Source organism: Erpetoichthys calabaricus, chromosome 2 (assembly GCF_900747795.2).
Source record: "Erpetoichthys calabaricus chromosome 2, fErpCal1.3, whole genome shotgun sequence".
NCBI classification, from domain to species: Eukaryota; Metazoa; Chordata; class Cladistia; order Polypteriformes; family Polypteridae; genus Erpetoichthys; species Erpetoichthys calabaricus.
This window is the reverse complement of record NC_041395.2, coordinates 92,048,900-92,075,592: the sequence shown is the minus strand read 5'-3', so window position 1 is coordinate 92,075,592 and position 26,693 is coordinate 92,048,900. Positions and strand designations below refer to the sequence as shown.

Here is a 26,693-nt window from a genome sequence, read left to right as displayed (position 1 = left end):
ATAAAGCTACTCATTTTCTTAACTGCTTAATATGGTTAAAAGTAATGAAGAAGGATTCATTTTCTGTGAAAGTGAATCACTACATATTCATAAGCTGGCACAATCCCACATATACATACTACAGAGTCATTTACTGTAAACACAGACAAGTCTTTGCAATGTGGGAGGAAAACAAGAGTCCTAAGAGGAAAACCACACAAACACAGGAAGAGCACTACATAAAACCAAAGTTTGGAATCAAACTTGAAACCCCAGCTTCATAAGGCAGCTAAGATGAGAAAGCTCCTCCATTGTTACACTGTATATTAATGTTAAAATGCTTTAAATGGTTGTCCAAAATGTGAATGCAAAATAATCAGTGTTACTGTAATTGAATAAAAATTCAAAAATCTCAAAGAAGCTTTTTAATACAACAGGAATGGTTAGATAAGATTTTACACATGTTCACATTATATGTGCAAATGTCACATATTTGCCAAGAACAAAAACTCAATCATAAAAATAAACAAGGTCAATTGAAATAAGCCCACAGTTATACCACTGGAAACCAAATGAATTAGTTTTATATACCAATCATTTGTAACAACAAATAATGTGGAAGCTAATATTTTCATTGACCTTTCTTCCATGTACACTGAATGCTGTCTACTAGAGGGGAACACAGTACTTTCCAGAAACCTGACAATACAGTATATTGATAGCTTAAGTAAGGACAATGAAATATTGAAATATAAACAATCTTTCTGTCCAATGGCCAAAGGAAAAAAAAAACACACAAGTTTTTCTACAGTCTTTGTCTATATAATAATATGTCAATAATATGTTCTATCAAAATGTTTTTACAAACATTTTAATCAGTTTTTACAAATATATTAAACAGTTAATTACAAACAATAAACTATTATACCTTTCATTGACAGAGTTTGCTCAAATAATAAATTTGAAAAATATAAAAAAAAATTTATACAGACTCCTGCTTTTAAGATCCTAATATTTGAAATTGTTTTTCATATTCCAAATTGCTCAATGGCTGCAAACAACCAAAAAATAAAACAGCACTTTCAGGTGATGTCAATACAGTTAATGTTACTTGTAGGAGCAAGGATATCAGTTATAAAGATTATAATAATACCTTTTAATACATGATTGACAGGGCAGGAATAAAAGAGGTGCCTTACACCTTCACGTAAACATCAGCTTTAAAATCTTTTTTTTTTTTTATTTTAGCATTATTAAGAATAACTAATAACTAATGTTTAACTTTTGGAAAATAGAGAGACTGGACACCATAAAACAATATACTGCGTTTACAGTTTAGTTTACTATATAAAAAGAACATCACTACATGAATAAATACAAAAAATAAGCATAGCTAAACTTTATGTATGTTTAATTATGAATAGACAGTGTTATAAGCTCCCTGAGTGCATGTTTTTTAAGACACTGTCTTGGACCATATACAGGTGCTGGTCATAAAATTAGAATATCATGACAAAGTTGATTTATTTCAGTAATTCCATTCAAAAAGTGAAACTTGTATATTAGATTCATTCATTACACACAGACTGATGTATTTCAAATGTTTATTTCTTTTAATGTTGATGATTATAACTGACAACTAATGAAAGTCCCAAATTCAGTATCTCGGAAAATTAGAATATTGTGAAAAGGTTCAATATTGAAGACACCTGGTGCCACACTCTAATCAGCTAATTAACTCAAAACACCTGCAAAAGCCTTTAAATGGTCTCTCAGTCTAGTTCTGTAGGCTACACAATCATGGGGAAGACTGCTGACTTGACAGTTGTCCAAAAGACAACCATTGACACCTTGCACAAGGAGGGCAAGACACAAAAGGTCATTGCTAAAGAGGCTGGCTGTTCACAGAGCTCTGTGTCCAAGCAGAGAGAGAGGTGAAGGGAAGGACAAGTTGTGGTAGAAAAAAGTGTATAAGCAATAGGGATAACCGCACCCTGGAGAGGATTGTGAAACAAAACACATTCAAAAATGTGGGGGAGATTCACAAAGAGTGGACTGCAGCTGGAGTCAGTGCTTCAAAAACCACCACGCACAGACGTATGCAAGACATGGGTTTCAGCTGTCGCATTCTTTGTGTCAAGCCACTCTTGAACAAGAGACAGCGTCAGAAGCGTCTCGCCTGGGCTAAAGACAAAAAGGACTGGACTGCTGCCGAGTGGTCCAAAGTTATGTTCTCTGATGAAAGTAAATTTTGCATTTCCTTTGGAAATCAAGGTCCCAGAGTCTGGAGGAAGAGAGGAGAGGCACAGAATCCACGTTGCATGAGGTCCAGTGTAAAGTTTCCACAGTCAGTGATGGTTTGGGGTGCCATGTCATCTGCTGGTGTTGGTCCATTGTGTTTTCTAAGGTCCAAGGTCAACGCAGCCGTCTACCAGGAAGTTTTAGAGCACTTCATGCTTCCTGCTGCTGACAAACTTTATGGAGATGCAGATTTCATTTTCCAACAGGACCTGGCACCTGCACACAGTGCCAGAGCTACCAGTACCTGGTTTAAGGACCATGGTATCCCTGTTCTTGATTGGCCAGCAAACTCGCCTGACCTTAACCCCATAGAAAATCTATGGGGTATTGTGAAGAGGAAGATGCAATATGCCAGACCCAACAATTCAGAAGAGCTGAAGGCCACTATCAGAGCAACATGGGCTCTCATAACACCTGAGCAGTGCCACAGACTGATCGACTCCATACCACGCCGCATTGCTGCAGTAATCCAGGCCAAAGGAGCCCCAACTAAATATTGAGTGCTGTACAAGCTCATACTTTTCATGTTCATACCTTTCAGTTGGCCAACATTTCTAAAAATCCTTTTTTTGCATTGGTCTTAATTGATATTCTAATTTTCCAAGAAACTGAATTTGGGACTTTCATTAGTTGTCAGTTATAATCATCAACATTAAAAGAAATAAACATTTGAAATACATCAGTCTGTGTGTAATGAATGAATCTAATATACAAGTTTCACTTTTTGAATGGAATTACTGAAATAAATCAACTTTGTCATGATATTCTAATTTTATGACCAGCACCTGTATATAGAACATAATTTTACCACTGATGATGCAAAAATGCTCAAGGAAAAATATTCCACTTTCATGAGAAAAATACAGTTTGAGTCTGATTTTCTGTTAGTATTGCGCCCTGTGCCAGAATAGTCACTGTCCTATCAATGACTCTAAACTGGATTAAGGTGTGAACATGCATGTGTAATTCTGTAATTTCTCATTTTCAGTGTTACAGGAAGTAGTTTAATCTCTGTGTAAGTCTCTGTATAAGTATTATATTTATATGTGTTACGCATGCATTATGTGTCTTTGCCAGTCTGTTGGAGGTTGGGTTTGAAAGGTTATTTTACCTGAACAAGGAATTTTAAAACTTTTACTTAACAGAAATGGGGCAAACTAGGATATCAACTCCAAAATTTCACACCTATATGCTCTGAATTAATCCACAATTTGATACATGATAATGTTTGTTAATTTTTACATTGATATATTATTTCAGATTAGTTAGCTTGGAGGAAGCACTCAAAATGTTCACCAGTAGCTTGAAATGACACATTTCAACGATAATCCTTGTCCAAAAATGTTCTATACAGGAGGTAAACAATGAAGTTTTTTTTTCCTTAGTCCAACCCTTGACTGAACGAAATCCCAGATACCACTTTTCTGGCTTTAAGAATAACACAGTAAGAGTAATTAACAGGTGCCTTGACGATGCAACAAGTAGTAATTATGCCTTATATAGCTGACATCTAGGTTTGATTTGATGTTCAGTGTATCCTATGTGGAGACTTTAAGTATTTCCTTTGTTTATGTGGGCTTCTTTAAGGAATTTCAGTTTCCCCACTGTTCATTCTGTGTGTGTTATTATGCACAAATGTGTAGATAAGTGTGGGTAAGAAAAAATCAATTGATAATTAATACTCAGTTTTGCCTTTGGCAGGTGCTGGCAAATAATGAAATATTTGCCAAAGATTCCTAATATATTTTCATTTCCTCACTCTGTAGGTGGATTTCCAAGTCATTAGACTTCTATCATGGCAACTGAAGTACATTCAGTATAAGAAATACAATGCGTGCAGAAAGTATTCAGACCCCTTCACTTTTTATCTATTTTCTTATCTTGCAGCCTTCTACTAAAATAATAGTTTAAAATTATTTTTTTTCTAATCAGATAGCACTTAACACCCCAAAATTAATTTTAGGAATATTTGGCAATTTATTGAAAATAATAAAACTTATTAAATTTTTTTTCTAACAAATAAATAAAAATAAAATAAATAAAATGTGGCATGTAAAAGGGTGAGATAAAGTGAAGAGAAGATTGTGTTGTTTGAATCACCATCTGTTAAAAAAGTGAAATGTTCACAAAATAATAAAAAATAAAATAAAATAATAGACAGGAAAAAATATATTTAACAATCACTGCAACACATTGGAGTCCCTGGATGGGGTGCTAGAGGGCATACCTTCTGGGGACTCCCTCGTTCTGCTGGGAGACTTCAATGCTCACGTGGGCAATGACAGTGAGACCTGGAAGGGCGTGATTGGGAGGAATGGCCCCCCCCCGATCTGAACCCGAGCGGTGTTTTGTTATTGGACTTCTGTGCTCATCACGGATTGTCCATAACGAACACCATGTTCAAGCATAGGGGTGTTCATATGTGCACTTGGCACCAGGACACCCTAGGCCTCAGTTCGATGATCGACTTTGTGGTCGTGTCGTCGGACTTGCGGCCACATGTCTTGGACACTTGGGTGAAGAGAGGGGCGGAGCTGTCAACTGATCACCACCTGGTGGTGAGTTGGCTGCGATGGTGGGGGAGGATGCCAGTCAGGCGTGGTAGGCCCAAACGTGTTGTGAGGGTCTGCTGGGAACGTCTGGCAGAGCCCCCTGTCAGAAGTAGCTTCAACTCCCACCTCCGGCAGAACTTCGACCACATCCAGAGGGAGGTGGGGGACATTGAGTCCGAATGGGCCATGTTCCGTGCCTCTATTGTTGAGGCAGCTGACCAGAGCTGTGGCTGTAAGGTGGTCAGTGCCTGTCGTGGCGGCAATCCCCGAACCCGTTGGTGGACACCAGCGGTGAAGGATGCCGTCAAGCTGAAGAAGGAGTCCTACAGGACCCTTTTGTCCTGTAGGACCCTGGAGGCAGCTGATAGGTACCGGCAGGCCAAGCGGAATGCGGCTTTGGTGGTTGCTGAGGCAAAAACTCAGGCGTGGGAGGAGTTTGGGGAGGCCATGGAGAACGACTTTCGGACGGCTTCGAAGAGATTCTGGTCCACCATCCGGCGTCTCAGGAAGGGGAAGCAGTGCAGTGTCAACACTGTATATGGTGGGGATGGTGCGCTGCTGACCTCGTCTCGGGACGTTGTGGGTCGGTGGGGGGAGTACTTCGAAGGCCTCCTCAATCCCATTAACATGCCTTCCAATGAGGAAGCAGAGCCTGGGGAGTCAGAGGTGGGCTCCCCCATCTCTGGGACTGAGGTCACCGAGGTGGTCAAAAAACTCCTTGGTGGCAGGGCCCCGGGGGTGGATGAGATACGCCCGGAGTTCCTCAAGGCTCTGGATGTTGTAGGACTGTCTTGGTTGACACGCCTCTGCAACATCGCATGGACATCAGGGACAGTGCCTCTGGATTGGCAGACCGGGGTGGTAGTCCCCCTCTTTAAGAAGGGGGATCGGAGGGTGTGTTTCAACTACAGAGGGATCACACTGCTCAGCCTCCCTGGAAAAGTCTATTCAGGGGTCCTGGAGAGGAGGGTCCGTCGGATAGTCGAGCCTCGGATTCAGGAGGAACAGTGTGGTTTTCGTCCTGGTCGCGGAACAGTGGACCAGCTCTATACCCTTAGCAGGGTCCTGGAGGGTGCATGGGAGTTTGCCCAACCAGTCTACATGTGTATTGTGGACTTGGAAAAGGCATTCGACCGTGTCCCTCGGGGAATCCTCTGGGGGGTACTCCGAGAGTATGGGGTACCGGCCCCCCTGATAAGGGCTGTTCAGTCCCTGTATGATTGGTGCCAGAGCCTGGTCCGCATTGCCGGCAGTAAGTCGAACCCGTTTCCAGTGAGAGTTGGACTCCGCCAGGGCTGCCCTTTGTCACCGATTCTGTTCATAAGTTTTATGGACAGAATTTCTAGGCGCAGCCAGGGCGTTGAGGGGGTCCGGTTTGGTGGGCTCAGGATTGGGTCACTGCTTTTTGCAGATGATGTTGTCCTGTTTGCTTCATCAGGCCATGATCTTCAGCTCTCTCTGGATCGGTTCGCAGCCGAGTGTGAAGCGGCTGGGATGAGAATCAGCACCTCCAAATCCGAGACCATGGTCCTCAGCCGGAAAAGGGTGGAGTGCCCTCTCAGGGTTGGTAGCGAGATCCTGCCCCAAGTGGAGGAGTTCAAGTATCTCGGGGTCTTGTTCACGAGTGAGGGAAGAATGGAGTGTGAGATCGACAGGCGGATCGGTGCGGCATCCGCAGTAATGCGGACTCTGCATCGGTCTGTCGTGGTGAAAAAGGAGCTGAGCCGCAAGGCGAAGCTCTCAATTTACCAGTCGATCTATGTTCCTACCCTCACCTATGGTCATGAACTATGGGTAGTGACCGAAAGAACGAGATCGCGAATACAAGTGGCTGAAATGAGTTTCCTCCGCAGGTTGTCTGGGCTTTCCCTTAAAGATAGGGTGAGAAGCTCAGTCATCTGGGAGGGGCTCAGAGTAGAGCCGCTGCTCCTCCGCATCGAGAGGAGTCAGATGAGGTGGCTCGGGCATCTGATCAGGATGCCTCCTGGACGCCTCCCTGGTGAGGTGTTCCAGGCACGTCTAACCGGGAAGAGGCCCCGGGGAAGACCCAGGACACGCTGGAGGGACTATGTCTCTCGACTGGCCTGGGAACGCCTTGGGATTCTCTCGGAAGAGCTAGAAGAAGTGGCCGGGTAGAGGGAAGTCTGGGCATCTCTGCTCAAGCTGCTGCCCCCGCGACCCGACCTCGGATAAGCGGGAGACAATGGATGGATGGATGGATGCAACACATTACAGGTCTGTGAAAGAAACTCTTGACTTTTTTATTTGCTATAATTTAAGAATCTAAATGTTGTTCTTGTTTAGTAAATTAAGCCATAAATAAAGATTATACAGTAGATGTCAGAATTAAATATTAAATCACATATTATAACATTATACAGACTGTCAATTTATTTAAGAAACAAACCATGAATTTGAATTTTATACTGTTGCAAGATTCTAAAAAAATGTACATATTATTTTGTTTTAGCTGACTATTGTATGAGGGGCGTTCAATACTTTGTCTAACTCAGTAGGAAAGAAAACAGTTTTCAAAAAATTATTGTTTTATTTTTCAATATAGTCCCATGATAGCTCCATACACTTCATCCACTTTTCCTGCAATGACTTTAACCCACTTGAGAAAAAAAAAATTCTGTTTGCATATAGAGTGGAACCTCGGTTTGCGAGTAACTTGGTTTACGAGTGTTTTACAAGATGAGCATAAATTTTTAATAAATTTTGACTTGATAAACGAGCAAGGTCTTGCAGTACAAGTAGTATGTATACGCTTTGTCTGCTGAGCGTCATGTGATCACAACTGAACTGATGGTTCCTCTCTCTCTCTTGCTGCGGGATTGTGGGCAATCGTCTCCTATTCTCCGTCTGAGTTGGCGTGCCTCACTCATATAGTCAACATCCGTACGAGCGTATACTGTTTACTGCAGCATTAGCATTGTGACTGTGTGTGCTCGCGCGTGTGTGCTGTGACGTGCGAGTCCCTGTCTTGCACCCTAAAACACGAAGCTGAGTCTCAGTACTTTAGCAACACCAGCTTTATTCAGCTTGAAACAGCAACAGCGCGGTTATTTATTGTAGCGGGATCTGCCGCTCTCCTATACACAGACACAGCAGTCAGGCAGGGCCCTGCGCATTTATAATGTTCCTTGTATCATGCGCTTATAGCATGTCCGCTATCTTTTCGGATTCGCTTTTACGGCGAACTGCTACAGCGCTGGGAGACTTCGATTGCTTTGGGACACTCTTCCGCGTGTCGTCCCGTTGGGTGCAATCCCACAAGCGTTTAGAAACTCACTCACACCAGCCATGATTCGTTTCAAAGGTAAGTGCAGTTTAATTTGTTTTATGTATTTTTACTTTATATTTTGTATTAATCATTTTTATATGAATAGTTTTGGGTTGTGGAACAAATCATCTGAGTTTCCATTATTTCTTATTGGGAAATTCATTTTGATATACGAGTGCTTTGGACTACAAGCATGATTCCGGAATGAATTATGCTCGCATATCGAGGTTCCACTGTATCAGGATGTCATATAAAGTGTTAGTGAAATTCATCACATTATATTAATGTTTCCTATGCATGGTTAAGTAATCTCTAAAAAAATCCACCACTTAAATATATCAGTGCATACTAATTCAACCAAGATAACATTAATATAGAATTGAATCGGGACATTGTGAATAGAAATCGAATCAAATTGGGACATCAGCGCTGAAAACTAGCCCTACTTATCATATTAGACATTAATGAATATAGAATGTCAAAGAGGGGGTGGATAGACTTTTGGCCTCAGAACCCCTAAAGTTTTATTTTTTTCCATCACTCATGCCAAATGGAGGTTTTCTTTTCTGCGCCTTTCAGGCTATCTGACTATATGGTACATTTGCAAAATCAAAAAAAGAATTTTCCCATTAGAATCATTAAACATTGGAAACTGCCTAAATTTACCTATAATGTAATGCAAGCTCTTACCTGTTATGGATTTGTCGATTTTTACTTTAAATCTGTAACTATTTTTTTTTACTGTTTGTAAAGCACGTTGAAGTACTAGGGTGTTGTACCATGTTAGCCATTATGAATGTAGAGAAAAGCCAAGCAAAATGACACCTTTTATTAGCTAACTAAAAAGAATCTTTTTAGGTAGCCAATAAAAGGTGTTATTTTGCTTGGTTTTTCTCTAAAGCACTTTGAGAAATACTTTTCTTTGAAAATAATCAAGAATGTGGTTGCTTTAAAACCCTCTACTTTATTCTCACCACTGCTACATCTTAATGAGACAAAAACAACTAGGGGTCTTATTTATAAAACTATGTGTGGATTTGAGCATGAAAAAATGCGCACACACACAAAAAAAAAGAAACCTGGCATACCTACATTTGTACACAATTTACCCTTTATATATCACAATCATCATGTAATGTGCACACAGGAATGCACTTCAAACTCCATCAAGCTGCCACCCTGAAACAACCATATATATGCCTAGCTAATTAACCTTGTATATATCTATATAAATATAATTCACTAAGGCAGCCGACCATGGCAGGCAAGACAGAGCCCCGCCCACCAACAATTCACTTAGCAGCCGTGCACGGCGATGATTTCCGCATGTGTTCAGTCTCTCCCTGTGCAGCGAGCGAGCGAGCCAGAGAGAGAGAGAGAGAGAGCTACACACACAGGCGCGCGAGAGAGACACACACACACACAGGCACGCAAGAGAGATACACACACACAGGCGCGTTAGAGACACGCACACACACAGGCGCGTGAGAGAGAGACAGACACACACACACACAAAGGCGCGTGAGAGAGACACACACACACACACACACAGGCGCGCAAGAGAGACACACACAGGCACGCGAGAGAGACACACACACACAGGCGCGCGAGAGAGAGACGGCTAGACGCATAAGGCAGAGAAGGCAGTTAAAGAATGCACCGGGCTTGATTTTGTTTTCACTTCTGTTTACAGCGATCAGTTTGTAGCGTGCATTGTTGCAATGTTACTTTTCTTGGTGGTTTATTAAATTATGGACTTTTCAAATGTTCATTTTTTTCCCTGTGCTTAAAACTCATTAAAAAGTGTTTTTAGCGAGCGGTTTGTAGCGCTATAGCGCGAACTCTTGCAGTGTTAAGTTTTCTCTGTTGTTCAAGGTTTTCTCAGTGTTATTCAATGTTTCTACATTAGTTTACTAGTACGCTGTGCATTCTATGGTATAATCTTCTATCTATATATATAATTCACTAAGGCAGCCGACCATGGCAGGCAAGACAGAGCCAGTTTTTAGTCACGGACAATTATATGTTGCTCTCTCCAGAGTTCCATCTTTTCATTCACTCACAGTCGTATCCTCAAACCCACCCCATTTGGACAACTGTGTCTTTCAGGAAATGTTCACACATCAATAAATAATTATGCGGCGTATGCTACGCCATGGGTTGGCTAGTACAGTATAATCAGCCTTGGGGTACTAACAGAAATATTTGAGCCTTTAAAGGATCTTGTTAGAAAATACTCCTGTGCGCCTGTCTGTTCTTTTCATCACACCTTACGCTGACTCACAGTGGGAAGGGAAGGCATAGCTCAGGGAAAGGTGTAAGGAACTGACATATGAGTGGGTAGCCAATATCAGATGACACACATAATATAAACATGATTGCAATTGCAATGAATAGTACAGGCAATATGAAAAACTGAAGGTTCAGCCAATTTCTTTAACAACAAGCAAGGCATTACGCACAGCACCATCAGCAAGTTGTCTAACATAGCTACTTTGCCACAAAATAAACAAATCATGGGCCACAGGCCACAGTGCCCGTCAGTCTCATCTTAGCATCACAGATGGCCTGTGCATTAACGGAATGTAACTGCTAACAGTCAACAAAAGCAGTTTAATTTTTACTAGATGCCTTTACTGCAATATGTCTGTCTCTATTACATTAGAGAAACAGACACTGCTGCAAATATCCTTTTTGTGTTAGCCAGCACATTCACACTATACAGAAACTGAATGATGCATGAGGGAGCTGAGGCTTGGTTGAGATATTCCTGGCCTATCTGCCAGTTCCCTCTGGTAGGTGCCTGTTGCCAACTGTTGTTAAAACTTCAATATAAAATAGTACAGCCCGACTTCAGCCAGACTGTATTTTGAATGCCAAGTACAATTCAGCATAAAAACAAGAAATTTGACAAAAAAATAGGATACTATTCAGTCCATTAAGCTTCACTGAATAGCTAACAGCTAAGCTGTCCCAATATCACACTATCAAGATACTTCTCAAAGGTTGTCAGATGTTCTGCTTCAGTTGCATGACTTAGTAGCCTGTTCTAGACGTCTACAATGCTCCAGTATTAAATGTACTTCACCTTAATTTTCACTGGTGTCCTTGAGTTTATGATTCATCTTTAGGCTAAACAACTTTGCTGGACCTACTTTATCAATGTCTTTGAGGATTTTGAAGACCTGGATTTGATTCACATGAAGTCTCTTCTGCTGTAGACTAAACATAATTAATTATCTGAGTCTGTCACAGTACATGTCCTAGGATGCATCTGGTTACTCTCCTCTGTACAGCTTTGAGTGCTGCTATGTCTTTTTTGTAGTGTGATGACCAGAACTGCACATAACACTCCAGATGTGGTCTCACTAGTGCATTATACAGCATAGTCTGAGTATAACATCCTTCAATTTATATTCAACAGTTTTTATGATATAGCCTAATATATTATATGCCTTTTAAATTGCTTTTTCACATTTCTTAGATGAGGAAGATGTGTCAACATAAAGCCATAAATCCTTTTCAGAGGTGGCTTCCATAAGGACGGTGTCTCCCATCGTCTTGTATTTATAATTGACATTTTTGCTTCTCATGTGTAGCTCTCTGCACCACTCTACATGAAATTGCCTTTTCCAAGTGTTCTCCCAGTTATGAAGCTTGTCCAGGTCTTCTTGAATTCTTTTTGCTGCCTCCTCAGTGTGTGTCATTCCCCCATGTTTAGTGTCATCTGCAAATTCCACAAGTTTATATACAGAAATCTTTGTCATTAATATAAATCGGAAAAAGTAAGAGTCCTACGACAGATCCCAGAGGGACTACATTAACAACCTTACTACACATGGAGCATTCTTCTCTTATCTGCACTCTTTGTTTTATGTCGCTTAATCAATTTGAAACCCAGTTTTGAATGATACTGTACTTCTTAAGCCTATAGTTTCTAGTTTCAGAATTAATCTTTGATGTTGGATTTTTTAAAGTCTAAGTAAATTATGTCATGTGCTATTCCAGTTGCATGTTCAACATACTTCCAACAGTATGGTTCTTGGAAGCCTAAGGGCTCGTTTATACTTCACGCTCAGAACGCGTACACGCCCGCATCATGGCTGCCACGCGTTCTGAGCGTTCATTTGATGCATCCTCTGAGCAGGTCCTCAGAAACTAACGTGATGCGTGCGCGAGTTGCAGTACCAGCAAAAAGTCGGGGGGCGCAGTGTACTATCTACATGTGACAGAAAACCGCTTTGTGGATCCCACGAGATCTGTGTGGGCACTTCGATATTAGATAAATGGTTCGATGTGGTGAAGCAAAATGCCAACATACAGATGTATTCGTGGCTCTTTTATATTCAAGCGTCGCATATTCCTGATCGTAATGACACAATACATTTTAAAAGTCTCACATACCGTCTTCTGTGCCATATTTTTTTCTAGGGCTTTCTCTGCTCCTGACAGCAGCGGATCACCAGCAATAGATCACCACACTAAGCACATTAAATGTATGATATTCCAACTCTCTGCACATTTAGAATCCTTAGATTTATACTTGATATCACTTTCATGATGAAAAGCATTAAAGTATGTATATTACATTTTACAGATAAATCGGTAATTTCATTTAAATAATGAATACTGTTAATAATTACATACATGGGGGTGACACGGTGGCGGAGCGGTAGCACTGCTGTCTCGCAGGGAGTCATGTCGCTGGTATTCTCTGCTTGGATTCCACACTGTGCTCCAGTTTCCTTCCAAAGATATGCAGATTTGGTGCTGCTAAAATGACACTAGTGTATGTGTGTGCTTGTATTCACCTTGCGATGAGCCGAGGCCTCGTCCAGGGATTGTTTCTCACTCGTGCCCAATGCTTGCTGGAAAGGATACATCCCTGGATTTATTCAATAAACATCCTTTTCAGAGATATTGCAGTAAGGTGTCATCGGAATTAAATGGGTGTTCCAGGCAATTCACAACACAGCGAAGCCGAACATGTTCTCACCGTGATAATATCTCGCACTGCCACCTGGTGGATTTCTCCAGATGTACGCAAAGTACGCGCACAAGTATAAACACTACAACGCTTGCGCAGCAGGAGCGTCCGCTGCAGCTTGTGTCGCGTGAAGTATAAACCCGGCCTAAAAGGGCTCATAAGTAAGTCCATCAGCACTGGTGCAAAAAAAAAAAAAAAATCCTACCAGTCCCCAAAAGCTTGTTAACTGATGTGTGACCATTTGCATAATCTTCTTCTATGAATAGGCTAAAAGGCATGATATTTATTGCTTGTCGTAAGCAGGGAGTGAACCACACCCATGTTTTTTTTCTTCCTTTATCAAGGGTGTCATAATTTCCCTCTTTGTCCAAAATGTTGCATATGGATAGGCCACAACTGCCATAAATATGTCATGAAGAAAAAATATAAATATGAAGAAAAAAAACTAAAAGCAATCTAATTGTTTTATAAGATGTTATTGCTGCTCAGTTTTGACAACCACTGGATTTCTTTTGGATCCACAAGGTGATAGTTAAAGAGTAAGAGTTCAAGTTGTTGTCTCTGGTATAAATAGCAAAACATTAAAAAGCAACTCTGCCTAAAACAAAGTTAACAAGTGCATTTAACAGACTAGTCTATGATATTTAGTTGACCTGTGTATTAAAACATTATTTTATGTCAGTGCACTTGCAATTAATAATGGTGGCAACTGATGAGTGCATTTAGTAGACAATTTGTTGTGTCTGAAGAAATACTATGGCTCTAACTTTCATCGCAACAGTAGTCACTAGCATGAATTTCTCAAGTTAAGCAGATTTACAACATTAGAATAATTATTACATGACACCTAAGTAAATGCAAGTGGATTACTTACGGTATTGCTGCCTTGTCCTGTGCTATAAATTATTATATGACAGTTAAGTAAATGCAAGTGGATTACTTACGGTATTGCTGCCTTGTCCTGTGCTATAAATCCAGACTACCTTATGTTCAGGTGTTCATGCATGGAAAACACATTTAGCAACCATATTCTCAGATTTTTGGGTGAAATACTCTCACACACAGGAGAATGTTGCCTGACATTTGTAGAAACGTTCAACAGCTGCTGCTGCCATAATTAACCTATTTAAAAACTGCACAGACAAACAACACATGCTGGTGCACAATGTGGGAGAGGGGCAAGAATGATTAGTCTATTAAGAAAACATAAAATCCAAAAACAAATTTAGTTAATTACATCAATTAATCTCAACCACCCTACTCTATACCCTTGGCTGTATACAGTAAATATGCATTAGAAGAAATGTGAAATGTATTGTGCTACTGCTATGTGAAAGTTACTTAAAACACAAACACACTATTTTGTGGCTGCCTCAAAGGAGCATTATGGGCATTTTTAAAGCTTTTTTCCATTTAGAAGTTTTTATTTCGCCTTTTTTCACCCACATAGGAGCAATAGTATCTGAGTGTTTGGGAAAGTTTTTGAAAATGTTACTTGCTACTTGTGCTTGTATTCAAAACTACCTTTGGCAGGGCAAGGCAAAGCAGTGCAGAAAGTGATAGCTGAAACCAGCAAGTCTGTAAGTAAATAACTGTCATTGTAGCCTCAAACTGTTTAAAGTAAGAGCAATTCCTTAGTGGGAATAAGTTACAGCTTATAAAGAATAATTGGATAGAGAATCATTTAGCATTTGAAAAGTACAGTGATCCCTTGCTATATCGTGCTTTGACTTTCACGGCTTCACTCCATTGCGGATTTTAAATGTAAGCATATCTAAATATATATCACAGATTTTTTGCTGGTTCATGGATTTCTGCGGACAATGGGTCTTTTAATTTATGGTACATGCTTCTTCAGTTGGTTTCATACAAGGGACACTATTGGCAGATGGCTGAGGAGCTACCCAACCACAGCACGTATTACGTATAAATAAAACTCCTCAATGATATACGATATGCTTCCCACGCGGTGCTTCGCATACTTGAAAGCCCGAACAGCACGTATTGATTTTTGATTGTTTGCTTTTCTCTGTCTCTCTCACTCTCTCTGACATTCTCTGCTCCTGACGGAGGGGGTGTGAGCAGAGGGGCTGTTCGCACACTGGCCTAGAGGATACGGATGCTCCTCTAAAAAATGCTGAAAGACTACCTTCACATTGCTCCCTTCCTTGCAGCTGCTTTGTCGGGCGGTGCTTTGCATACTTAAAAGCCCGAACAGCCCTATTGATTTTTGATTGTTTGCTTTTCTCTCTCTCTGACATTCTCTGCTCCTGACGCGCACTCCTTTGAAGAGGAAGATATGTTTGCATTCTTTTAATTGTGAGACAGGACTGTCATCTCTGTCTTGTCATGGAGCACAGTTTAAACTTTTGACTAAAGAGTGTTCTCATGTCTAGAGGGCTCTAATAATGTTAAAAAACGTATTTAGAAGGCAGTAAACAGGTTTTCTATGCTCTTACTGCGAAAATATTCGATTTATAAATAAAGAATCCTACTTCGTGGAAATTCATTTATCACTGTAGAGTCTGGAACGGATTAACCGTGATAAACGAGGGTGTACTGTAACGCTTTAGCACTAATGGAAAGTGAGGACATACATTTTGATTCTTTAGGAACTAAGCATCTATTTTACAGTGCATCCGGAAAGTATTCACAGTGCATCACTTTTTCCACATTTTGTTATGTTACAGCCTTATTCCAAAATGGATTCAATTCATTTTTTTCCTCAGAATTCTACACACAACACCTCATAATGACAACGTGAAAAAAGTTTACTTGAGATTTTTGCAAATTTATTAAAAATAAAAAAACTGAGAAAGCACATGTACATAAGTATTCACAGCCTTTGCCATGAAGCTCGAAATTGAGCTCAGGTGCATCCTGTTTCCCCTGATCATCCTTGAGATGTTTCTGCAGCTTAATTGGAGTCCACCTGTGGTAAATTCAGTTGGTTGGACAAGATTTGAAAAGGCACACACCTGTCTATATAAGGTCCCAGAGTTGACAGTTCATGTCAGAGCACAAACCAAGCATGAAGTCAAAGGAATTGTCTGTAGATCTCTGAGACAGAATTGTCACGAGGCACATATCTGGGGAAGGTTACAGAAAAATTTCTGCTACTTTGAAGGTCCCAATGAGCACAGTGGCCTCCATCATCTGTAAGTGGAAGAAGTTCGAAACCACCAGGACTCTTCCTAGAGCTGGCCGGCCATCTAAACTGAGCGATCGGGGGAGAAGGGCCTTAGTCAGGGAGGTGACCAAGAACCTGATGGTCACTCTGTCAGAGGTCCTCTGTGGAGAGAGGAGAACCTTCCAGAAGGACAACCATCTCTGCAGCAATCCACCAATCAGGCCTGTACGGTAGAGTGGCCAGACGGAAGCCCCTCCTTAGTAAAAGGCACATGGCAGTCCGCCTGGAGTTTGCCAAAAGGCACCTGAAGGACTCTGACCATGAGAAACAAAATTCTCTGGTCTGATGAGACAAAGATTGAACTCTTTGGTGTGAATGCCAGGCGTCACGTTTGGAGGAAACCTGGCACCATACAGTGAAGCATGGTGGTGGCAGCATCATGCTGTGGGGATGTTTTTCAGTGGCAGGAACTGGGAGACTAGTCAGGATAAAGGGAAAGATGACTGCAGCAATGTACAGAGACATCCTGGATGAAAACCTGCTCCAGAGCGCTCTTGACCTCAGGCTGGGGCGACGGTTCATCTTTCAGCAGGACAACGACCCTAAGCACACAGCCAAGATATCAAAGGAGTGGCTTCAGGACAACTCTGTGAATGTCCTTGAGTGGCCCAGCCAGAGCCCAGACTTGAATCCGATTGAACATCTCTGGAGAGATCTTAAAATGGCTGTGCACCGACGCTTCCCATCCAACCTGATGGAGCTTGAGAGGTGCTGCAAAGAGGAATGGGCGAAACTGGCCAAGGATAGGTGTGCCAAGCTTGTGGCATCATATTCAAAAAGACTTGAGGCTGTAATTGCTGCCAAAGGTGCATTGACAAAGTATTGCGCAAAAGGCTGTGAATACTTATGTACATGTGATATCTCAGGTTTTTTATTTTTAATAAATTTGCAAAAACCTCAAGTAAACTTTTTTCATGTTGTCATTATGGGGTGTTGTGTGTAGAATTCTGAGGAAAAAAATTAATTTAATCCATTTTGGAATAAGGCTGTAACATAACAAAATGTGGAAAAAGTGATGCGCTGTGAATACTTTCCGGATGCACTGTAAGTACAGGTAGGCAGCTAACGTGAAAGCATTGAGGAAAGGGGCTTTATGGTATATTGACAGGCATCTAGCAAGAGAGTGTCAATAAGGCACAAGCAGCAGTTGAAACAGACAATAGAATAAGTAAATAACTAGCGGCTGATATTAGTGAGTTTTCTCAGTAAGCAGTAAGGTGCAAAACATTTTATTTGATAGAACAGTTCTTAGCTACGGTAATTTAGAAGGTAACAGCAAAAGGATTCATTAATAGGAAGGAATATATACTGTGTAAGTGGAGAGCTTCAAAGTGAGGAAATAATAAGTAGGGCCCCAAGTTGAGAAAACAGACAGGAAAAAAGTATTGTTTAATAAGTTAAAAGAAAGACGTATAGCAAGCAGTCAAGGGGTTGAGTATTACAGGAGCTCAAGGGGCTAGACGATGTAAATAACTGCCGTAGTTTCTTATTCTATTAATTTATTCATTTTAATAATTTAAGTTAATATTAAAAATATTAAGTTAAATTTAGTAAAAGCAGTTAAGCAGTTTAAGTGATGCAAAGCCACATTTTAAGAATGAGGCAAGTGCAATGCAAGTCCTGTTAGAAGTTGGACTTTTCAGAGGATGGCTTGAAGGAGCCAGTCCTCTTTAAAAGCTACATCTGCAGGAGATGCTAGCTCATCCATAACTTTGAGCTCAGGGTCGCTGAACTGGGGAAGAAGTTGACTGGCTTGTGTTGTAGTAGAGAACTGGTGGACCTGGCCCAGTTGTCCTTTAGAGAACTAGTGTGCACCCCTAGGGTAGCGCAGAAGGGAGACTTCAGAACAGAAGTGAAGAGATAGGTGGGTCATAAATTGCAAGGCACAAGGCAAAGAGTGCACACTGTCTGGGAGCATCAACCCGAGAACTGGAAGCATCAAACCATTTTCATGTCCTGCAGCCAGACAGTGCCTCTGAAGACTTTGATGTGGTAGTCAGGCATGAATAGCTCCACCTCAAAACCAGTCCCCTTAAACAGAAAGATTGTGATAATCAGGGACTCAAGCATCAGGAGGACTGAAGTGCAGTATTGTCCAAAGACAAAGAGTCTTGCACAGTATGTTGCCTTCTGGATGCTGAGGTGGGAGATCTCCCAGGAATGGTTCATCAGAGCAGGGATAAATCCAGTTATCATCGTCCATGTTGGAACAAATGACATACATAAGGGCAGGAGGTCACTTCTTCCACATTTAAGAAAATTTAAGGGGAATTAAAACATACAGACATTGACATAGCAGATGCTCTAAACTTGCATTTTTCTGAGGTCTTCACATGAGAAAGTGGAAAACACTCTTTTAATCAGAATTCTCAAATCAGAATACCAAAATTATCATAGTGCTGCCTTTTTAGATTAGTTTTTATTTCTATATTTTTTCTGACCTTACTTGGAAATTCAGTTTAGTTTTAGTTTTCCTTCATCGTGTATTTTTAGTTTAAATTTCACAAAGACATTTCTATTTTATTTTTATATCTATTAGTTTCAGTTTTAGTTTTAGTAATTATGGTATGGAGCTCCTATGGAGTTTAGTTTTGTGTCACAATCAGACAGAACTGTACACTTAATGGATTTGGATACGAGTTTAAAAGCTTACTGCACTACATCATTTACTATCTGATTTAGTTTTTGTCTGATAAAAATAAGCATAATTAAAACCAGGCACTGAAAATTAACAATTTTAAACAATTTTATAATTTTTTAAATATTTTCTATGTTACTTGTGCTAAACAAATATGCACTGACTGTTGACAATTTTTCTACCAGCCATAATGATCTTTGATTCCATCTCAGGCACTTAAATTTATAGACAGAATTTTGCCACCTGCAGGCCTGAAAAGATATCAGTGTCAGGCAACCCTTCAATGTAATAAGAAGCACAGCATAGAGAGAGGTGTGAACATTGCAACAGGTACAGATGTCGTAAATGATCCTTGGATGTCTGGGAACTTTTAACATTTGAATTTGATGATTGTATATAGCGCAGAACTGACCTCTCTGTACTATTCTTTCCTGTGCATGTCTTGGAGTACAAAAGAAACACCACCATGCACCAAAAAGTGGAGACTGGGCAAGATCAGAAAGAAGAAAAAAAAAACGCTGTCACTGATTACAACCGCAAGAAAGCATGTGAATGAATATGAATAATGTTGCATTAGTGCCACAATGTTTTCCGAAATGTACTACACAGGTCATAAAATGAATTATTCCAAATATCATATATACCTATGTCTCTGTTTTTTGTCAGTGTGGCTTTGACATCATGGACCATAAGGTGCATACTAATTCAGTGTAAGCAGGAACACTCCATAAAACTGAATAAAAAAAATTCAGGTGACAATGAGAAACCAAGAAGGCATGATACACCAGCATTTGTGTGTCATCTTTTATCCCTCCAGATCAGATTATTTCCAGTTCCATTGTCTCAAAACACCACTCACATCTACAGTTATTCCCAGTTTCAGATAAAAACTAACAGCGTCAGATCTGGGGCAGGAGGTGAGTGTTGTATCATGATCATGACTGAGAGAATAAAAGTAAAAAAAAAACAAAAAAACAAACAAAAACAAAACAACGCTAACATTTACAAGTACTATAAATTTTCACTGGCTGTTACAGACACAAAACAAATGTATGTTTTTATTGCATAATATTAACAATAAGAGCAGCTAACTACTCAAAACGGTAAATTTACGAGGGAGCTGGTTTCGAACTTGCGACCTCTGGATTAGCCTTATCATCAAATGTCTACATTTTGTCATTCATTACTAAAACAATAAAAACGTTTCTGTTTTAACGATGTGTTTGCATAGATTGTTGTAGACATGGAACACACATGAAATTATTTCCCCTATACAACTCTAGGTAGCTCACTCCCAGATAATCAAGGCATAACTGGGAGAACTTCTTGCCCTTTCTGAGGAGGTGGGGGGGATGGAATAGTAGGCTGCTTGCTGCTTGTCTTGATCAGCACATTTACAAGACAAAAGCCGCTGACGAAGAGGTGTGAAGGAATTTAAGTTGGGCCGGATTTACAAGTTATTTCGTAGGCTTTGGTAATTCTAGTGTCAATCACCTACTGTTCTGCTCTCTCTGTCCTGTGCAAAAAGCATCTAACAATGTCAGTGTCTTTGTTGCTGAATCCTTTCAATCAAGACATGTATGGGTTCTTTAAAACTCAAGAAACAGAACTGGAGAAACTGAGACAACTCAGAAGTTGTCAGCTTTGCTGAATGTTAAAGGCTTTGATACTGAATAAAGCTTGACTGCTGTTCTTCAAAGTGCCAATATAAAAAGGTTTGTTTGTTCAGTCCTCTCGTGTCTCTCTTTTGTACAACTCAGCAACCCAGACGTGACAAGTAGAATCAAGTTGCATGTTGCACAAATGGATCCTCAGCAGCAAGCTGCTCAACAGACATAGGATATTCTGTTTCCTCCATGCCCAGAGGATGTAGCTCCGGTCTAGGTTCCTATTTTGACTATTGCCAGGGTTATGCCTCAGAAGATGATACCTTCAGATGACCTTTGAGCGCACTGCTACACTGATGCATTAGGACAGAAGAAACAGGGCTACGATCATGGTTTCTGTTTTGTCAGGCAATGCTCAACAAGTTATTCAAAATATCCCTCTCGACAGGATTGATGGTTATAACTACTTGAAGGAGAAAATTCTTCTTCACACTGCTGCGAGTTCCCTCACTAAGGGCCAGAAGTTCCAGGTCTGGCAAACTGATCCTAATAAGAGGGAAGGTCCAGGACTTTGTGAACCTTATTGGAAGCTGATTTTGTGGTGATCCCATGAAACATTTTATAGAGAAGCTTGCTACAGATGTGCTTGCTAGAATAAGTAAGGACTTCTGTGAAGAAATGTTCAGAAATTAGGTAAAACTCTGATGGACCTGACAAGAAGGTTTGAGGGTGTCCAAGCCAGCTGGAGAGAGAGTGGTTATCCCAGCCTGACCCCAGATCCTGAGTTGGTAATTCATCTGTGTCCATATTTTCTCAAGGTGTTCAAGGTTTTTCTTCCTCTTGTGGTGTTGTGGGTCCACAGCTCTCTTAGCAAAAGCCACTTTTAAATAAATAATCACCGCACTCGCGGCGTAGCGAGGGGGCGTGGTAGTGTGGCTGAAGCGGTTCCCGGGTGGATTTGTGCTGTGGACGTTTCTCACCTAAGTGCACAGGTGAGGGACGGTCCGCTCCGTAATTTGTTCCCGGGAACTGTTGATTGCCACATTGTCCATTATAAAGAGAAGCCCGAGATGGTTAAAGGGAAGAAAAAAGAAAAGGAAATGGAGGTTGTGGAAGAAAAGCAGGAAGCAGTGAGGAGAGAGAGAAAGTTGGTGCAGGAGAAGAAGCGAGTGAGAGCAGGCTCGTGGCAGCTGAGCAGACAGCCTGGGTGTTTGGCCAACATCAGGGGGAGTAGTAGATGTGGTCGCTACCATAGAAATTACTTTGAAGGGCGGAAGTGACCGGAAGACGGGTGACTCTCCGCAGAAGTCGGGACTTGGGACGTGATGTCCCCAACGTGAGACCCTTGGTCGTTGGGGAATCCCAAGTCACTGTCAGGGGGAGCCGACTGGAGCCAAGGATCGGTAAGGCGACTGACAGTAGAAGCAGGTACTGAGAAGGTCAGCTGCAGAGAGAGCGCCTCGCCTGCTGCAGGGCCCAAAAGGGTGAAGCAGGTGAGACGCTAGTGTAGAAGAAGCACCGGGCTTGTCATTGTTTTAAAGGACTGCTTCCAGCAACGTTTTAACCTCATCGTCTTTTAATGGATTATTTATTGAACTTTGGACACTGCACTTTATTTGAACACTTTTGATTTTGCTGATTTTAATAAAAGCACTTTTGCACATTTGTACCATCCCCTTGCTATTGTTGTCTCACTGTCTAGCTCATCTCGGTAACATTATCAACGGTGTAGGGTTCAAGGGCTCCCGAACAGCGGTTTGGACCTTGGAGCCGAACCCGCATAGTCACACCTCTACAGTCTGCCACAAATAGATGGGGCTATGTTTGAAATCTTCTTGGCCCGGAGCAACCTCCTGCACAGAACCCTGCTCCAGTCAGTCAAGTTCTAGCTCAAGTTGAAGTTCCCAAAGCTCTGGTGATCCCTGGGGAGGCAGTGGGAACCCTGCACTTTGTGTGAGCGCAGATGCTTCCATTGCATGTAACCTGGCCTCATTGCAGAAGTATGCTGTCTCTCACTGGTTCAGTCTAGAGCTTGGCAGAGTGTTGCTCCAAGGCTCCTTCCAAGTTAGTGAAGAGGGATAAGTTTTGTGTCACTGTGTACTGATGGACTCTGAAAATGATCACTGTGTGATTCACTGTGACTTACTCCATCGGCTGCATTACAAAAGCTCAGAGCAGGTGGACATTCATTGTATTCATAGGGATGTAAAACAATACAAGAATGCGCTTCTACCAGTTAAATATGGCCTATGTTTCTCAGAAAACAGAATGGCCTTTTCCCACAAATCCTTAAGAGCTGCAAAGCACATCTTTCCTCCTCAATGACTCTGCCTGTAGAAGAAAGAGAGGGAATAGTTGCTAACCAAGCTGGTCTAGAGGCTGGTTTTGAGACTGAACCTGATTTGGCTAGTGTGAATGGAGAGGGGACTCCTTCAGTCTGCTGGGAGATGGCTGATAAGGCTGCTGGCGCTGTGCCTTCATCTTCTTCTGTTAGTAATATAGGGATGGGAATTTAGGGTGAGGTAGCTGACACGCAAGCGGAGTTCATGTATTTGTAACAAGAGGACTGTAGCCTGGAGTTTGCATTCAATCAAGCTCACTTAGTTGGATGTAGGATAGTATAGAGAGCGAGATGCACACATTTTTGAACACTCCACATTTATTGTTTAAAGGGGGCTTCCTGTTTTGTGAAATTTCACACCTGGCTTTGTTGAACAACTTGTTGTTCCTCTTTCTCGGTCAGGGAATCACACATTCACATGTGTGTGGGCATCTCAAACCAAAAAAAAAAAAAAAATGAGAAAACAAATTTTTCAATTATTTTAATTGGTAAATATGTAGAATAATTCTGTAAATCTTATCCTGACAAGTCAGATTGTCTTCACCCACAAACCTTTGCGAATTCCCTCCATCCCAATGCCAATTTTATCCATGCCTCTTGGAAGGGTTGGTTTAGATATTTTTGGTCCACTCCTTAAGAGTAAGAATGGTTACCAGTATATACTCAACTTAGTATATTATGCTACCAGTTATCCTACCGTGGACCCTTTACAGAAGGCAGATTCACAGGCTGTGGTGAAGGCTCTGTCTGAACCTTTTACTTATATCGACATATCCTGGGAAACTGAAGGATCAGGGTAAAACATTAATTTCTCAGGTGATGAAGGAGCTGTGTAAGAGCCTTGAAAGCTCGACTGCTTATCATTTGAACAAATGGACTGACAGAAATATTTAATAAAACATAATGAAAAAAAAAAAACTGCTCACTAACTTTCATGTATACATTGTTTTGAATTCTGAGCATGAAATGAAAGGTGAATTAAATAAATTTGAACAGATTTTACAAAAATAAAATGTATAACTTTTTTGGCTTATTGTGGACCCTTTTAACTCCAAATAATACAGTCAACCAAGAATTTAACAAATATATGGTATGTTTTTTAATGTGAACTAAAAAAAGAGCACAACAAATTTTCTCTTAACGGTTAAAAAAAAATCAGAAAGATAGATATATAAAAACTTTCAAGCAAAGCTTGCTTCGTAACTGCAAGAGTTCAAAGTGATTTATATTAAAAAGTGAAGACTTGCTTATTTAAAATCTTTGTTTTTACAGACTGTAACATTTCATTTAATTTCATCTTTGTATTACTACAAAGGTCGGAGGATTCTTACCTGAGTAATTGATGACAACGTGGGAGAAATGGTGGGTGAAAACTGTTTGGAATGATGCCTTCTTGAGTCTCCTCCCATGGGGAGGACCAAAGGACTCAGCTGCGCCCGTCTCCGTGGTGATGTGCTGAGTGAGGAAGGTACAGCCGACTGCTGTTGCAGGGAGGCTTGGCTCTGTACTGGGCCAGTCATCATCAAGGAGGTGTAGGTAGATGCGGTGGAGTCTACGGAGGAGTTGTTAGTAGATGTCTGTAGGGGATGGCTACCAATGGATGAGTTGCTGAGGGAGGTTCGCAAAGAGGTACTGCTCATTGATGAATGCCGAGACTGGTTGCCAAGAGCAGAAAGCTGAGAAGAAGAGCTGCTTCGAGATGAGAGCAAGGAGGGGTTGCTCAGAGACGAGTGTAAGCTGGTGGTCTGGAAAGGCTTGTTCCCAAGTGAGGCTTGCAGGTTAGGGTTGCTAAGTGATGACTGAAGAGAAGAGTTACTCTGCAAAGGGATGGAGAGTGCTATGGGAGCAAAAATAGGCATTTTTAAAAGAATTAGTTAAACAGTAAATCTGTATGGCTGTTATGCAAGAAAACAACTATTTGTATATTAAAGTGACTATTTCAATTCAATGTAATCTACTAATTTTCTAAAAATTAACCCACTGAAAACATGGAAATCTGAATACTACTACTACTGTATTCAGTACTTACTGAGAAACAGCCTTTAATGACAGTGCAGTTAGTTTGTTGAAGCAAAAATAACAGCTGGAATTACCATAAATTACTGTGCAACTATTTAAAAAAATAATAATTCAATAAGTGAAAATCAAAACCCAACCTGAAATAACAGTACTGGGAAGGGAAAAACGCGGAAACAAATATAATGGCACATCTGGAAGAGAAATTAAATAAACTCCACTCATACAACAAAACATTAATAGACTCTACAAAAGAGTAAACTGGAAATAAGCTTTAAGGAACTGGTACAAAGAGGTCTCAGGTACTACAGCACCTCTATAACTACTAACAAAGATTAACAATAAATGATAGAGTGATAATCAAAAATGCAAGATTCACTCATCTCTAACCAGAAAAAGAAAAACAACTGCAACTGTTTATAGGAAGTGCAGTTTCCTGTGTGGTAGACCACATTAATGTGTACTTTAAAGACTGGAGAAAAGAAAATGAGGGTTAATTTTCTGATATAGGACAACAAAGGCTTCAATTTTTATTTTAGTGCAAACCAATAAAACAACATAATTCTTCCAACACATGAAAACTCTGGATAAGAATAAGCCATTTAGACCTAAAGTGAAGAAATGTGCATTCAAGATATTAAGGCTCCCAAGGTGTTACTTTCAACTAAACTATTACAGTCAAAGTAAAAAGTATGTGAACCCCTAGGAATTATCTGTATTTATATCTAATTCCCATATAAAACGTGGTCGTATCTTCATGTCAATCACAACAATGAACAAACACAGTCTCTTATAACTAAAGATACACAGATTTTCAGAGAATTTTTGACCACATTGAATAAATAATTGAAACTGTGACACTGAAGGTTGGAAAAAGTAAGTAAACCCAAAGGTAATGACTTTTTTTCTCATTGCAGTCAGAATTGAGCACACCTGGAGTCCATTTAATGAAACAAGTTCAGAGGTGTGGCCTAGAATTACTTTGATTGATAAAACACACAAAAAAGTAGTGCTGGGCGGTATGACCAAAATTATATATCACTGTATTTTTCAAAATCATACCGGTTTCACGGTATTGGACAGTATTATTTTCCTATGCATGAGTGGATGTTAACCACATTTTCCACAGCAATTATTGGATAAGAATAACCTATTCCACTGTCATGAGAACTGTACATTGTACAAAAAAACATTTTAATGTGCACACAAGTATTAATGCAGGTTTGCATGGCCCCATAAAGTGATAGTTTTCAAGGGGGTGGCACTAATGAAGAGAAGGAATCACATTGCATGACAGATGCAGTCAAAATATAGAGCCTTTTTATTGAACAATGTTTGCAAACAACATATTTTCAACCATCCAAAGAGGCATTTAGACTTAGTAAAATATCCAGAGGTGCTTGTCAAAAGTTGTATTGCACTGAACATGTCTTAGAAAAGGAATAAATAGTAAATACTTTTTATAAACCAACTACACTTTGTTAATGTTAACAATCTCTGTCCACTGATGCATTAAAGTGACTTTTTAAACAACTTTACCATCATTAAACGTCATAATATTTAAACTAATAAATAATAACAATAAAATAAATAATAGTACAACTTCCAATAATAATATTACTTCCAAGACTTCAAGCCCAGGTGCATTACACAGTATTCACCAAATTAAAATAAAATAAAATAAAACAAGTACAACTTGGTGATAACATCTTTACCAACTGAACCATCATTAAGGCAAACTGCATTAATATGGACCTTGCTTCAAGCATTCACTAGATTTTCTCAAACCCCGTCAT

At 40.4% G+C, this 26,693-nt stretch overlaps 1 protein-coding gene across 5 annotated transcripts in view; it reads right to left on the bottom strand.

The window, feature by feature from the left end:
- The window catches only part of LOC114646118 (CREB-regulated transcription coactivator 2-like), a 365,689-nt gene that overhangs the window by 36,288 nt on the left and 302,708 nt on the right, over positions 1-26,693 (bottom strand). For all 5 annotated transcript variants that reach the window (XM_051922804.1, XM_051922805.1, XM_028794111.2 and 2 more), the window contains one exon: positions 24,213-24,718. In XM_051922804.1, coding sequence (XP_051778764.1) covers positions 24,213-24,718 — 506 coding nt within the window. The remainder of the gene's footprint in view (positions 1-24,212; positions 24,719-26,693) is intronic.